The sequence below is a fragment of the Camellia sinensis genome, chromosome 6 (genome assembly GCF_055761805.1).
Source record: "Camellia sinensis isolate YWXY chromosome 6, ASM5576180v1, whole genome shotgun sequence".
Lineage (NCBI taxonomy): Eukaryota > Viridiplantae > Streptophyta > Magnoliopsida > Ericales > Theaceae > Camellia > Camellia sinensis.
Window position 1 is genome coordinate 196,889,141 of NC_138966.1, and position 16,458 is coordinate 196,905,598.

At 35.0% G+C, this 16,458-nt stretch overlaps 1 protein-coding gene across 37 annotated transcripts; it reads right to left on the bottom strand.

Moving 5' to 3' along the window:
- Positions 1-596: 596 nt before the first annotated feature.
- Positions 597-11,963, bottom strand: LOC145792171 (organelle RRM domain-containing protein 1, chloroplastic-like). Of its 37 annotated transcripts, none has more exons than XR_014331388.1 (17): positions 11,765-11,963; positions 9,528-11,490; positions 9,363-9,445; positions 8,915-9,050; positions 8,455-8,541; positions 6,145-6,444; positions 5,080-5,187; positions 4,509-4,590; positions 4,302-4,417; positions 3,937-4,000; positions 3,220-3,342; positions 3,007-3,128; positions 2,431-2,493; positions 2,205-2,311; positions 1,858-2,067; positions 1,486-1,723; positions 597-1,040 (listed from the first exon to the last, which is right to left on the bottom strand). XR_014331388.1 is itself a non-coding variant. In XM_082872881.1 (13 exons), the coding sequence occupies exons 9-11, from the start codon at positions 2,489-2,491 to the stop codon at positions 1,948-1,950; spliced, it is 228 nt and encodes a 75-aa protein (XP_082729007.1). In that variant the 5' UTR covers positions 2,492-2,493; positions 3,007-3,128; positions 3,220-3,342; positions 3,937-4,000; positions 4,509-4,590; positions 5,080-5,206; positions 6,145-6,444; positions 8,455-8,541; positions 9,363-11,961; the 3' UTR covers positions 597-1,040; positions 1,486-1,723; positions 1,858-1,947. The 37 variants fall into 37 exon arrangements, 2 of the variants coding, with proteins under 2 accessions (XP_082729007.1, XP_082729006.1); XR_014331385.1 differs by having other exon boundaries at positions 5,080-5,206; XR_014331401.1 differs by lacking the exons at positions 4,302-4,417; positions 8,915-9,050 and adding an exon at positions 1,147-1,198 and having other exon boundaries at positions 5,080-5,206.
- Positions 11,964-16,458: the final 4,495 nt, after the last annotated feature.

The following is a 16,458-nucleotide window of genomic DNA, read 5'->3' on the forward strand; positions in this document are numbered from 1 at the left end:
TTGCTGACACACAAGGCTACGTTGGCAACCCGTAGGCAAAAGTGAGTCGGCAAAAATTTTTGCCGACGAAATTATTATTGCATTGGTAAAAGTAATGCCTTTAGCGACGAACACAGTCGTCGATAAAAGCCTTCATCCATCGTCGGCAATTTACCTTGCGTCGGTAAAAGTCATTCAAATATGATGATTGTGACACTTTTCGCGACACAAATTTGCATGGGCAAAAAATATACTTTTAGCAACAACATATGCGTCTGCAAAAGTAAACTTTTGGCGACACATTGACGTCGGTAAATGTTGCCATTTGCCAACGATTTGTTTGTCGCTAAAACTTTACTTTTGGCAATGACAAATTAGTTTTGGCAAAAAATACATTTCTACCAGCACAATATGAGTAGGCAAAAATAAACTTTTAGGGCACATTTACGTCGGTAAATGTTGCCATTTGCCAACGATTTGGTTGCCGATAAAGCTATACTTTTTTAGCAAAAAATACACTTTTAGCAACACAATACGAGTGGGCAAAAATAAACTTTTGGCTACACATTTACCGACAAGTTGTTTGTCGAGAAAGCTTTACTTTTTGACAACAATAATTTTTGTAGCGGCAAAAAAAATTGAAAATCATTTATATTTTTTTATAAGATTTACATATTTACAAGAGGCATCCCTCAGGTACTACTATTACAAACTAATAACATTGATATTAAATCATCTAAAGTTGATGTGTAGACAAAAAAAAATACTGTTGAAAAATATGCTTTTGGAAGCGGGTGTATAAAACCTGAAAGGATAAACTCACTAAAATACTCAAATACATCCAAATTGTGAACCCATAGTAAAAACAGCAGATAACAAAATGAAAACATGAAACTAACAACCACCCAAATTTGTAGCAGACCAGCATCTAGTAGCAGCCTGCTTCACAGCAACATTGCAGCAGCAGCAGCCCAGCAAAATTCTACAACAGCACACCGGCGGCAACAGCAGCAGCAGACCGACAGCAGACCAACAAGCAACAACCATCAGCCACTAGTGCTCTGAAAAATGAGAGAAGAAAAACAGTTAATCATTGGGGGGGGAGGGGGGGAATTTGGGGAAATCCTCTCTAATAATAGCGAGGCAGGGTGGGTTTCCATTACGTACGGATTTAATTGCCATCCATAATTCTACCCAAAAGATTCCACCAATGAATCTCCTTCATCAACAAAATCAACAAAAAATAACTATCTACTATGTAGACAATTCAACAACAAAAAAGTAGAGCATGATTTAAAGACGACTGATTAAGTTGCCATTTCTTTGTAGACAACATGTGCATGACTGGGGATTATTTGATATCAAACCAATAACCCATCTTGTGCAAGTCACTATCTCGAGTACAAATGCAATGTATGTTTTTAGTAATTTCTCTAAGAACGTAATGAAAATGAACTCTTATGATTAGATGGATTAAAAAAATGATGCATTATTGTTAGAACTTACATCGTTCCTGCCACACGGGTACTGACATGAGTCATGTTGGCTGGGATAAGTTTTGGTAGACCAAAATCTGAAATTTTGGGTGTCAAGTCTTTGTCGAGGAGAATATTGCTAGTTTTGATATCTCGATGAACGATATGTGGTCGCACTTCCTCATGAAGAATGGCAAGTCCCCGTGCAATCCCAACGCAAATTCTAGTTCGTGTTCGCCAACTAAACTGGATGCTACTGTAACTTCCACCTGAAAGCCAAGGTCATGATAATGATGATGATGCTTTAAAGCTAAAGTTCGTAAATTGAGGTGCCAAATTTGTGTTTTTATGCCAATCCAACAAGCGTAAGAGTACCAAACTAAGAACGGATAGATTAAATTACCAATAAGTGTTTGCGCAAGGCTGTTATTCTCAAGGTAGTTGTAGACCAGAATTCTATGATCTTCATCCACGCAACAGCCATAGAGCTTGACTAAATTTTGTGCTCTATATCTAAAATCACTCTAATCTCTGTCAAGAACTCCTTCACTCCCTGTTTTGATTCAGGTGAAAGAACCTTTATTGCGGTAACATTCCCATTTTAAAGCCATCCCTAACCATCAATAAGCAAATTTTATTTGAAAACAATGTGTTAGTCTACAGAAGCAAGACCATAAATTAGTATTTTATTATATGATGATAAAGTTAGCATTATTGTGGAAATATGTCAACCAAATATACGCCTATTACCTTATGATCCATGCTTTCTAGAGCTAGCAGGGCATCGTCTTGACTAGTGTACTGAATAGAAGCATACCCCTTTGACCTCTTCACCTTTTCATCCATAACAAGCTTAACTGTCAGTGCAACTAGATAGAATTAGCAAACTTGAAGCATGTACTGGAACAAATAGGTAGACATGACACTTTCTTTTTCTTTTTTTCATGAACCAAGGAAAAAAATATATGAAACATACCTTCGGCTATCTGGCCAAAATTTTCCTTCCTTAAACAAGTCTCAGTGGTGGAATATGACATATCTGTCATTCATGATGCAAGGTAAGAACTTATGTCCGGGCAACAATTGATGTCATCTTGAAGAGAAATAGAGAATTTGGGCATTCAACAGATACTGAAATAGTCCATTGTCTTTCACTTAGAAGTTGAGATGAGTGCATTGCATTTGAAAGCATTTGAATATATGTACAACTACTCTTTTGCAAGTGTTAACCAAAACTACACAAATACAATTTCACAATGTCAGCTTTAATTTATAGGATAGAAAGATTACATATGTATCTACAGCATACTAGATTTCTCCTAATTCTACTAGAAAAAAGACTCAGAAATAGAGAATTTTGGCTCTTTGACCATTAAGACTTTTCTATACCCAATAAAATCACAAATAACAATCCAATAATATTCAACCTTTACAGTTTTCAATGTTCATATAATATTCAAATTCATTATAGGCTATGAACATATAATACAAATGACAAAATATAGCATGCATACACAGTCTAGTCCAAAAATAAGAATATACTAGTTGTTACCTTCCCTTCAAGATGCATGCCTGACAGGTGCAACTTCACCCACATTCCGCAACCCATTCTCTTCCAGCAAGTATTGCACTCATATCATCTGCAGTACGAAAATTCATCCCCAACTCCAAAACCTGCATTTAAAGATTTGTAATTAATAGATCATATCCAATTTTATTACAGCCGAAAGGTTTGTTGGTTCTTTAGCATACTTCTGTAACTTACATTCATGAAGCAGAGCCGAACTCTTTCCCTACTCAGTCTGTGTTCCTTAGTTGTAAATTGTATGTATAAAACAGTCCTTAATGCACCTTAGCGAGCCATTTGATGAAGATAAAAGGTTTTTATCTGTAATTTTTTTCCCAGTTTAGTTTGAAATTGCAAATATAACTTGACAATCATGATACTGTAATCTTACTTTATTCACTGAACACGGTCTCTTCAAATTCCATGAATATACATCACACATTTGGAAATTAATCTTACTGTATTGTCCTTGTAGGTTAACAATCATAGAGTACAGTTTTAGACATACTAAATGCTATAATCTGCTGTTTCTGCATTACCAGTCACACAGTTGGAGGTATATTGGACAGAGCCATTGAAGCAGAGGACAAAAAACATGGAGATTTATTGAGGCTGGTGATACTTCCTCTCTTCTAACTCTCTTCTGTGTCTACTATTGGCTGTTCTGCTATACACTATGGTCACTTTAAAAATCCTTTCGTTATTTACATTATGTTACTATAATGTGAGCAGGATCATGTTGAGGGCTACCTTGAAATGTAAGCATTTTCACTTCCATCATCTAATCTAACCTACATACAGATACATCTCTAACATAATCAATGTGGCAGATCAAATAGAAAAGAAATGTAGTGAACTTCCTTACTTGACAGCAACAGAAAATTAAGTACATAAATGTGGAAAATAAAACCAAACCTTGTTCAAAAGGGCACCTGGCTGGATCCCCAAAATACTGAGACAATGAATCTGCACTTCTTCCCTGCAAGATAAATGTGTCGGTATACTTAACTAAGCAAGAACTTGCAGATTTTAACAAAAGAAAATCAAACCAAATTTACTGCTGAATTTTCCACTAAGATTAAAATTTCAGTATTGGCAAATCCCCTTTATTTTATATCTCAGCATCACTGCCAACAAACATACACTAGTTTTGTCATGAAACTAGAATTATGTACATCTATGAAGATCCAACAATTCCTTTACAAAAAGAAGAGTCAGCATTTTTCCTTTCAAGCATATTTCTAAATTTTTCTCTTTTACAGAAAACATTGTATGCCTACTCCTGGGCATAAATCAAGTTCCTGAGGTCGCTAATGCATCAATGTCATTTTATTGTTCCTTGCACGAGCATCAGACAACTTAAGTAGGCTGTCCAATTTGAATCCTATGGCAGATCCTGAAATACAAATGAGGACATCAATGCCAAAAGCTTTCCACCAAACAAAATATTACAGATCATAACATACTTCAATCTCACAGAATAATACCTCAAGCAGTGCCTTGGTTCAATGCATATCCTATAGTGAGAATCGTCTGCATTACTTGATGTAATCTTGCAGATTCTTTTACCTATAATAACGGGTATGATAGTAAGGTTCTGGGAGCTGTGTTTTTGTAAAGTGATAAAACAAAAAGGAGAGATTTAGCCCCTCAATAAAGCTTTGTATAAGGGGTGAAAAACACCACCTGGTCAAGCGAAACCATGAACATGTTAAATGGGTCATCAATCTAACTAGAGGTTCCAACTGTCTTCAAATACTTCAAAAAAAATAAAGTAGGTAGAAAGAGAGAATAAAAAGGGTTTCAATAGTTTTCAGAGTTATGCAACCACCAAACTTGACTAGTTCAAGGACCAGGGCAGTTGGAACCATCTAACAGCCTCAACTGCTGGATCCATCATTACGCACATTGGTCTTGTCTAAGTTTTCACACAACGCACCACATACTACCCCAATTCTCTTTTAACCTCACAAGAATCCACCACAAAATTAATCACAGATATAGATTGAAGAGGGAAGTTGAACAGATGAAATGGAATGCAATCAGGATTAAAAATACCTGGTGAAATTCAACAAGGAGATTATTGCTCGCAAGATATCTCTCAACTGATAAAGCAGCAATGCATCCTAAACCTGCTGCAGTTATGGCTTGCCTCCTTTCATGATCCTATATGAAGACCGGGAAACTGAAATACAAGTCTCAAAAAATTACAAGTTCAATGACTAATACAAATCTGTAAGATCATCATATACATGTTGGGCCCATTCCCTAACAGTTCATAATTTAAAATTAACCAAATTACCCTTAACTACTAAAATTTAATAAAACATAAATAAATCTATCTTGCCCATTTGTTCTCTGTAATACTTCTTTTAATACTAAATTAGAAATAATTACCTTTTAATCAATAACAAAGAGAATGTATTAAAGGAAGTTCAACAGAGAACAAGTGGCCAAGAAGTCCACCAGCAAAAGCTAAAAGCAAGATAAAAAACTGAAAGATTACATATCACACACAGCTTTCCAATATCTAACAATAAAAAATAAGGAAGTCTCCTTGAAAGAGGGGGCCGATGAAGCCCAAAAATATACAAAACAGAAAATTTTATCCCATAAACCCCTTAAATCTTCTATATTTATCCTCAAACACTCCTGAATTTCTTAGCGTGTCTTAGATAAATCTAAACATACCCCGTTAATGTTAGTGCAGATTCAGCAATATGACTCGGCATAAATTGATCCTTCAAAGCACGAATAGTTATCAAAGTTATTTTCTCTAAGACTCTTTTAACATATTGAGTCCTCCATGTATACTTCACTCATTCCATAACTGTTCATCTAAGAAAGGAAATACAGTATCATGGAAATATTTGTGCACTAGGATTGCACTAAAATTGTATACATCTCTTCCACCAGATATATATGCATTTGGTGAAAGTGTCCTGCAGCAGCCAAACCTAATCTGTCCTACACCTTACTGATGGAGTTTCATTTCCCAAATGAGTAATTAATCCATTTTGAAATGCCAAAGCAGCACATTTTGGGGCATGTAATGAACCTGGAGAGTTCCATAAAATAACAAACAGAAGCAGGAAATAATCAAGTAACATTTGACATAGTTACCTGTACATCTCCGGCAGCAAATACACCTTCAATAGAAGTTTTTGCAGTACCCTCCACCAATACATAACCTTAGCTGTCAAGTTCAATTTGGCCTTCCAAAAATTGGCTATTTGGTGAATGACCTATCCCATAGAATAAGCCTTTTGCCTCAAGCACAGACTCGTCCCTAGTGTCAACTTTTCTAACCAAAATGCCAGACATTTGCCCTGTCGTATTGCTAACAATATCCAGAGTCTTTGTATTGAAGTGCACGGTGATATTTGGATTGTTGTAAACTCAGAAACATTCGCCATAATCAACCTGTTAAACAAACATTCAGGGAGTTGAAACTCAACATCTAAATTGTTCATTAGTAATTCTATTCACCAAATGGGGTGAAAAGAGCAACCCATCCCATTAAATACATCAAACTCGTATAACAAGAAAGAATCAAACTAGAACATGCATCCAAAAAGAAGGGGGCCACACACATGTGAGGGAATAGAAAACAACCACCACCATAAAGCAAACTTTGGGTCAAAGTTTCATATCCAGATATCATAATGCCCCCACACGCAATCATGTTAAACAATACAAGTTTAGGGGCAATACTCAATAACGAACTTAGGGGCAATACCACAACCAAAGAATTAGCATAAACATACCAACTAGGAAGCACAAATGCTTTTAAAAAGGTGCCCTGTGCGTATGGTGGTACGTGTTAGACACCAACACTCTTTGGACATGCCCCAACACTGTGAACGTATTGTATATTTAGCATTAGAGCATTAGAATTTCCTTTTAAGAGTTTCCTATTTTGTTCTTTCCTAATGTGTTTAGTGCATCTCTCTACTTAAGAAACATTCGGTCTTGTAATTGATTAAGAGATTAATGCAAAACTAATTTTCTCTCTTTCTCCTCTACCAAGTTCTGAGACCTTGACAATGGGGGTTATGAGAAACAACCACCCACCAATGCTGGACACACATCCTATCATTTTTCAAATCTTTTAAAACCAAACACACTTCAAACATTGGCGGCACACATCTCCCTTAGACGTGACACATGTAATTTATCTAGTCATACCGGAAGACCATTTTGGTGGTGTGCCACCCACTAGCAAGGGGCTTTTTTAATTTTAGGAATTCAAACGCCTAAAACTTCCAATTTGTTTTGGAATAGAGCTTTTTAAAATAAATATAAAAATAATGTAAATTTAAACATATTAATCCCTCTTCCTTTAGCTTTTTAAATTTGAGAATCCAAAAGCTTAAAACTTCCAATTTGTTTTAAAATAGAGGTTTTTAAAATAAATATGAGGAGTGACGTGTCAAGAAGATGATTAGTTGATATTTAAATATTCTCTAATTATCAACCAATCATCTGCTTGACACATTACTGAGTCTAGAAAGTGCATCTAAAAAGTGAACTTGTATATCATTTTCCTTATTATTATTTTGATATCTATTTATTTTTTCCCATGTCCATGTTTTTTTTATTTAAAATTTCCCTGTTAATGCGTACATATTGTATCACAGCCGCATGGTGTATACATGTATTCAGGCTTCTTATTATCCTAGCAAATCATCATATTATCTGGAAAATGTTTCCACTGGAAGCAAAATAGGAGCCATGGGTAATTTACTAATTGATTCAGGACAACACTGACCCGAAACAGTTGCTTAGGGTTGAAGATACTAACTACAGAGCTTAAGACCAGGATGACTAGTAAGCTTGCAAAATGTTGGGGGTAATAGTAGTATCTTTAGCTTGAAAAATTTATTAATCCGGGTTACCATATTATTGTAGCATCCTACTGATAAGCCTCACACATTGCATAATTAAGAGCATCATACAACACCATCTAGGAAGGTAACATAGTTACCAGTGAAATATGTCTCTTTGCTTCATTAAAAGCCCATTATCATATCTAAGTATAAAAAATAAGTAATTATAACCACAGAAAACAGTTTTAAGAGCCCAGTTTTAAGAAAGCAACACTTAGTGCTATGCGCCCAAATAGTAAATTGAAAGTCTAACATGCTTTTAGAAAGCAAAGTCCTCTATTGGTCAAATATAAAACTACTCTTCAATATATCATTTAAAACAACTACAAGAAGATAAAAATAACTCTGTATTCCTATAAATTAATTGAGGTATTAATTAAACAAAAGAAAAGAGATGTACATTCTGCTAGCTGCAATTGCCGCTGATAAACAATGGAACAAAACTAATAATAAAGCGGATCTACTGCAGCACTGACAACTATGATAGAATTTGTGCAAAAAGTTGACCTTAAGTAAATTGAATTTCAAGTTTCATAAGCAGTACCTTATGTGGAAGATTGGAGTAAAGTAAAACAAATGAGAAAATTGGAAGAATGTAGAACAAAACCCTCCTATCAAGAAAAACCCCAATCTGCAACAAATATGTTACATCAAGTTAGAAAAGGGGAAATGTACTTTAACTCAAGTTGGACAATTTCAAAGAGATCCAAATTCTAAGCAACATGTATGCTGTATAGAATTTTAACTAAATGTCACTACATCAAAAGATCTGCAAACTATTATTACACTAAAACATGAATAGTTTAAGAAAAAGAAAAGCCTCGCTAGCTATTTATGCAAACAAAAACCAACTCAGAGAAGCATTTAACATTAAAGATTTTTAAATAAGTTCTTATGCTTATAAAACATGTAATATGATTAGCAGGCGAAATGACCATCAGTACTTTACTGAGCTCAAAAGAAAAAACATTTCTCGGGACCACTTTTCTAGTAAGATATAATACCCACTACACTGCACTCCAGAGTTGTTAACCATGACAATAGAGAAGAATCTGAAAAACGTAGACATCCAATCCAAGCAGCAAGCATATCTCATCACACTGTGACTGAACAACTAGCATATACACGAGAATGAGATGCCTGGCAAGGCAAGAAAGAGCTTTTTATATCAGTTTCTAGACTTACCAAAAAGAGAGGATATGAAGCAAGCAACGAGCGGGGAAGTGCTGAAGTGAAGTACCAATAAAATGGGATGTGTCTAGAGTAAATATTGAGGAACAAATAAAATATGAATTTCACAAGATACTCTAGTTATGTCAAGGGTGTATTTTGACGAGAGTTTTGAGGAATTTATGACATAAAAAGTATAATAGAGTAGCACAAACAGACCACTACCTGAGCATAGCTGAGCAGCCAAGAATTAAAACACCCAAAAAACAGTAGCAAACTTACCAACAACATAGCACACCAGAGACCATCACAGCAGCAACCATGCCCAGACCACCCTCAGCCATTGACACAGATTCCAGTGAACACTGCTTCCATATGAAGAATACATCTAATTAAACAAACTGACATATGCATAGCTCAGCTCCTATTCCTAATGCAATATTGAACCTGCTGCCATGTCATGATCCTTGCTCCATTTAGCAGCAACTAAAAGTGATAACTCAGAGCCCACCCAGCAACGGGGCAGCCTCCTTATAAGCCCAGAGAACTCGAGGCCAATCCACAGCAATAGACAACAATATCACCAACCTCAAGGCCACACTCCAAAACAGCATGTCAATTTAGTATCAGTTAGGTAAAACAGCATGTAAATCCAAATCTTTTAGAAGAAAAATTCCAATAAATATTAGAAAATACAAAGTAATTAGTTTGTAGTTAATAACATTTCTATAAGGGAGAAAAAAGAAAAATTTTAGACTTAAATTCATATACAACAAATTAGATATTAGCATATTCCTATCGATGTGTATTTTTAATAGAAGCCACTGAAGTCAAGGAGCATTTAACCAAAAAATAACATGATATGCAAAACTTCTGCACCTGCTTTCACTTTTTCTCCTTTCTCCCCCCCCTAAGGTTAGGCTCCAAACCTTCAACCCAATGCTTTTTGAAAAGGCAGAAGGATAACAATTTCTCATTTGCAAAATTCAAGAATAGGAACATTGTTACAGTTGAAAGTTAATCATGTCACATAACAAACAGAGGCTTGGTTTCAAAAAATTAAGCCTTAACATGCCTAAGAAAGTTAATCAAAACTAACAAGTAAATGACAACAACATACTGACAGTCTAGCAAGCGCAATGATTTCAGCTTATGGATGACATATAAATGGTAATTTGGCTTCTTTGTGATATTATTATCAAGAAGACTAAGAAACTGCAGCTTAGGGAGTGATGCAAGAGGATCAATCTCAACCAAATTCGTTAGTTGATTGTTAGTGAGAACCAAAGTATGCAACTTGGGCAAGAACTCTGCAAATCCACAAAACAGAACATATCAAGCTTATGTTTGCTGAATAAGCATTATATTTTGTGATTTATTCACATTTTTATTTCACCAAACTTTTCATCTCCTTGGTGATTTCTCATATATAACATGATAAGCTTCAAATATAGCCATTTTCTTTATATATATATATCTATACACAAGATCCAGAGGATTGCACCCGCCCATTGATAGTGAGTATCCTGTGGAGGCCAAATGGCCCATTTCACTAGCATAGAAAATGAAGGTAGAAACATTATCAGTTATGTACAACTATTTAGATTTTTTAATAATGTTTTCATCTTTCCATTTCAAAATTATGAGTCATTCAGATAATGGCATCTAATTTAATAACTATTCATTTTGTTTTTTGCTATTTATGAAATAAAGAAGTCCATGTTACTCAAGGAGAAACAAAACAGAGCTGAAGCCAGCCATACATGAACAATTGATGCTATCACATCTTAAGTCTAAATGGCCCATTAATTCCACTCCCACAGGTCAACTACCCCTAGACCACACACAAAAAGCACTAAAAAAAGGTACAATTCATAGCTCTAAACCCCACCAATTCATAGCCCTCGTATAACTACTATTTTTTCCCTTTTGCATAGAGAAATTGACACTCGACGCAAGGAGAGAAAGGAATTCATAGAAATTAAGTGAGGTGTTCACTTGTAATAATACTATAGAGATATAGATAGATATGTATTAAAATAACACCCACAAGAAAACAATATAAAAGCATAGGAAGAGCCAGCCATTCTTAGTGGCATTTTATCAAGCACCTAGGAGGCATAAATAACATATATATAGTTTTCTTCTCTGCTAGACAGTAGAAATAAAATAGAGATACATAGAGATACCTAAGAAAACATAGATTCACAAACATACCCAGCCAAAAACAACAAAGAGAAACAGAGAAGTAATCATCGTACACATAACACAAATCATCTTGATATGGAGAGTCACGATTTTGGTATATGTTAATATTTAGATACATACAAACATATGCAAACGTCACACAAAGACAAGGAAGAGAATCACCTCATACGAATTTTCTTTCCAGCAAAAACCTAGCACAAATCTTGAATAAAGAGAGAATGGTGAAAGTAAAATAGGAACCATTAGAAGTAAAAATCAAAATTACCTGAAAAATTGGCAATGACAACGAAACCTTAATTTTTCAATCAAAACCCCCCAAATAAAAACCCAAAATTCTCAATTTAAAACTTAACTTCTCAAAATTTTTATTTTTATTTTTCAATTAAAGTCCCCAAATCACTAAACATATACATGAAATAGAACAAATGGTGATAGAAAAATCTGAACAGAGTTTGGCTAGAAACAGAAAAATCTACCTCCAAAGGGCTTCGGGACTACCGTGTTTGCCTCTCAATCTCCACCGATTCAATTGATAGTAGAACTTTGAAGAACAACGGTTTGAAGAACCCTTTCCCCTTCCAACCAATTCACTGCCTTTCTTCTCCCTCTGTCCCACAATCAGTGTCTTGTAGGTCGCCCATGCGGTTTCGTTAAAAATCAATTTTATTGTAGTGTATGACATAAAAGATGAAATTATATAAAAATAATAAAAAGAAAATTAATTTTTTTTTAGTTTTTTAGTAGAAAAAAAATTAAACTAAGTTTATGAAAATAAAATCAAACATATTGAAATTGATAATCTAACCACATTTTTTAGAAAAGTTTAAATTAACTCAAATTAGCCATGTCAACTTAAGAGTATGTTTAGCCTTGATGGGTTCATTTTGTGATCTAATTCAATGATCACTTTAATTTTACAATTCAATAACTAGAATATTTAAAACTCTTTCAAAAGTTATAATAAAAACACAAATCAATAAATCACCTGTTTCACTAGTAAAACTTTTACCGACGAATAGTGTTATCGTCGCTAAATGTTTAACTCTTTGCCCACGCCAACTTGTCGTCACCAAAAGTAAATACACTAATAGCAACGCTCATTGTGTTGGTAAAAAATAAGCCTTGTAGCTAAAACTTTTGAAATTTTGGTGCCAACAAATAATTTTTGTGCTTAAAGAATGTTATGCTTTTTTAGCAACGATAGTAAATTGTGTCGGTAAAGGTATACTTTTACCAACGAAATTCATCACTGTGTCACAAAAAATATACTTTTCGCTACGAAAAATTGACATCGTCGCCAAAAGTAGTTGCCAAAAGTGCAATTTCTTGTAGTGTCTGTGTGTGTGTGTGTGTGTGTGTGTTGTTTTGTTCTGTGTTGTTCACCATCATCCTTCTCTCTTTCTCTCTCTCTCTCTCTCCCTCTTGCCACTATTTCATTGAGAAAAAAGAAAAAAGAAAAAAAAAAGGGTGGTAGGAAGGGGAAGAGGGGGGCCAAAACGAGCCAGTCTATTTTCGAGTAGAGTTGTTTAATTTTTGGAAAAATTATTTATAAGTCCTATTAGGAAGACTTATGCTACATATCGTCCTACTAAAAAACTTATGTTCTCATAAGTCCTGGAGGAAATTTGTTGACACATTTACCCTCAATATTAGTTGTTAATATCATAAATAATAGTAAAACCATATATAGAAAATTGAATGTTACCATAGATTATATCTATATAAACATAACGTAATGTGACACCTACATAAACGTAACGTGACACCTACATAAACGTAACGTGACACCTATGATCTATGGTAACTTACAATTTGAAATTGCAAGTTACCATAGATCATATCTACATAAACGTAACGTAACATGACATCTACATAAACGTAACGTGACACCTACATAAACATAACGTGACACTTAGGAAATTGAATGTTACCATAGATCATATCTACATAAACGTAACGTAACGTAACGTAACGTGACACCTATATAAACGTAACGTGACACCTATGATCTATGACAACATTCAATTTCCTAATGTTATCATTAGGAATGGCAACGGGGCGGGGCGGGGCCGGGGATCACCCTCCCCGTCCCTGATCCCTGATGGCAGAACTTCCCCCCCTCCCCGTCCCCGATGGGGAACCCACCCCCACCCCCCACCTCCACCCCCGCCCCCTAACGGGGATCGGGTTTCCCCGACCCCGAAAATCCCCGCTAAAAAACAACATCAACAAATCTCAACATCTCAGTGAACTCAAAAAGCAACATTAAGAAGATCAAAAAAAAAATATATATGTCATAGATATATATATATATATAACAATCATAAAAAAAATTATATATATATAACAATCATCAAAAATCATAGATATATATATACACACAACAATCAGATCTATTCTTCTTCTTCAGATCTGTTCTTCTTCTTCATGAATCACAATCTGACGGACGGAGGGCTTCACGGACGGGGGGAAAGGGAGAGGGTTCATGATCTGACGGAAAGCTTCACGATCTGATGGATGGAGGGCTTCACCGTGAAGCCTTCACGGACGGAGGGATCTGACGATGGAACGCTTCACGGACGGAGGGAGATGGAGAGGGAGAGGGGGAGGGGGAGAGGGAGAGGGGGAGGGGGAGAGGGAGAGGGAGAGGAGAGGGAGGGAGAGAGATGAGACTGAGTCTGAGATTTGAGGGAGAGAGAGATGAGGGCCACGGTCGGTGAGAGAGAGAGACACAGAGGAAATGAGAGGAAATGAGATCATCTGAGAGAGTTGAGAACAAAAGTACAACTAATATTTATATAATACAAAATATAATCGGGGAAAATATAATACAAAATATAATACAACTAATATTTAATAATACAACTAATCATCGAGGCGAGGATGAATCGGGGAAATTCCGGGGCGGGGCCGGGGCCAGGGCTGACGAGCCTATCCCCGTCCCCGGCTCGAAATTTATTGGGGAGTGATTTTTTAATACCATCCTCGTCCCCGTGGGAATATTTTTCGGGGAAAAACCACTTATTTCGGGGTCGGGGGATCGAGTCCCCGTCGGACTGGGTTTAAATTGCCATCCCTAGTTGTCATAGATCATAGGTGTCACGTTATGTTTATGTAGGTGTCATGTTACTTTACGTTATATAGGAAATTGAATGTTACCATAGATCATATTTATATGAAACGTAACGTGACACCAACATAAACCAACAACATTTTCACATTCAATTTAAAAAAATAAAAACTCATTAAGTTTGCGAAACGTAACGTGACATGTTACGTTACGTTTATGTAGGTGTCACGTTACGATACGTTTATATAGGTGTCACGTTACGTTACATTTATGTAAGTGTCACGTCACGCTACGTTTATGTAGGATCATGTGGAATACATTCCTATCTAAATAGGACTTGAGACTCTATAAGAAATTACATAGGACTTAGCCTACCATAAGTGTCCGAAAAGGGACTTATAAATAATTCTCCCTTAATTTTTTATCATTTTTGGTTTTAAATATTATAAACAAAAAATTATGTCCTTCTAAATTACGAGGACTTAAAAAATAAATTTTTTAATACAAATATATTTTTTTAACAAAATACAAAAATATTTAGAAAATGAATGACTTTTTTAACAATTGCCAAACATAATGGATTCTATTATTATTATTATTATTATTATTATTATTATTATTATTATTATTTTATCTCAATTGTCAATTAAACAAATTAAAATAAAAAAATAAATATATACTATGTGAGTGTTTGGGAAGTGAGTTTTTTTTATAGGTTTTTTTAATTGTAGGATATTATTGGAGAAATTTTTTTTTGTGTTTGGGAAGATAGTTGGGTTTTTTGTGGTTGGATGTGATGTTTGCGAGATAAAAAGTGAAATGATTATGAGGTTTGATGTGATATTTTGTTTAGATTGTTTTTTTTTGGTTTTGTAATCAATTTGTTTTTTAGTGAAAAAAAACAATAAAAAACCAAAAACCAAACTTCCCAAACACCCCCTTATGTATACATTATACAGTTACCTATATTTATTTATGGTAAAAAAAAATTGCAGTTATGATTTAATTAAATGGGATTATGGAAACGATAATGTTCCTAATTTGGCCGCCATTATTTTTTTTATTTATGTATTAATACATGCATTACAGTACCAACTTGGCGAATAAAATGCTAGTTAGATACAGAGAGAGAGAGAGAGAGAGAGTGTGTTTGGATTTGGTTTTTGTTTTATTTTACTGAGTGTCTTCCTGTTAAATCCTTTCAACATTTGTATTGATCCTTGTTGTGGGTATTGTTGATTAGGTAGTTTTCATGCTGTATTGTTTTGGGATTGAGGAGATCAAGGTATGCACTCCAAATACTTGTGATATTGTTGCTCATTTTTTTTTACCTTATTGTAAATTTATAAAATACCACAAAATGTTGATATTTCTTCATCCTCTGTGCTTACAGATTAAGATTGGTTAGGTGATTAAGATCCGATTCACATTTTCCTCCTCTTTTGAACCAGTGTTTCTCTGATTTGGAGGCCATTGAAGTTGGAGCTGATTCACATTTTCCTCCTCTTTTGAACCAGTCCTATTTTTGTTCATTGCTGGAGTCATGGCGACAATGCTGCATTCTAAGTCCAGGCCCTCGTATTCTTGGTGGTGGGACAGTCACAATAGCCCAAAGAATTCAAAATGGCTTCAGGAAAATCTTAAAGGTGTTTGTTTTGTCACTTAATTTTTGTTGGTTTCTGGTTTTAAGGATTGATGTCTTTTGCTTGCAATTGATATTTCTGTGTTTGTCCTTTTCTTTTCTTTATGTTGTTTATTATTTTAAAGAATCATGAAATTATAAGATAGTAGAAAGCAGAGGCAGACCTTCATATTATCAAGTTAGGGAACTTACTCCTAGGTCTTTGGTCCGGTAATTACTGATATATGTGGGACGAGAGGACTACATGTACTTGGGGGATTAGTTGGGGAGAAGCCGCGGACACCCTTGTGAGCCAAAAAAAAAAAGGGATGGGACTTGCCAAAAAAAATATATATATAGAAAAAGAAAGCCCAAGTATGGAATTTCTTGATAGTTATTATTTGGATTTCCATTCTTTCCATTAGATATGGAACCATTTTTGTTGTGTTAAATAATAATTTAGTACATAAATAACGGCT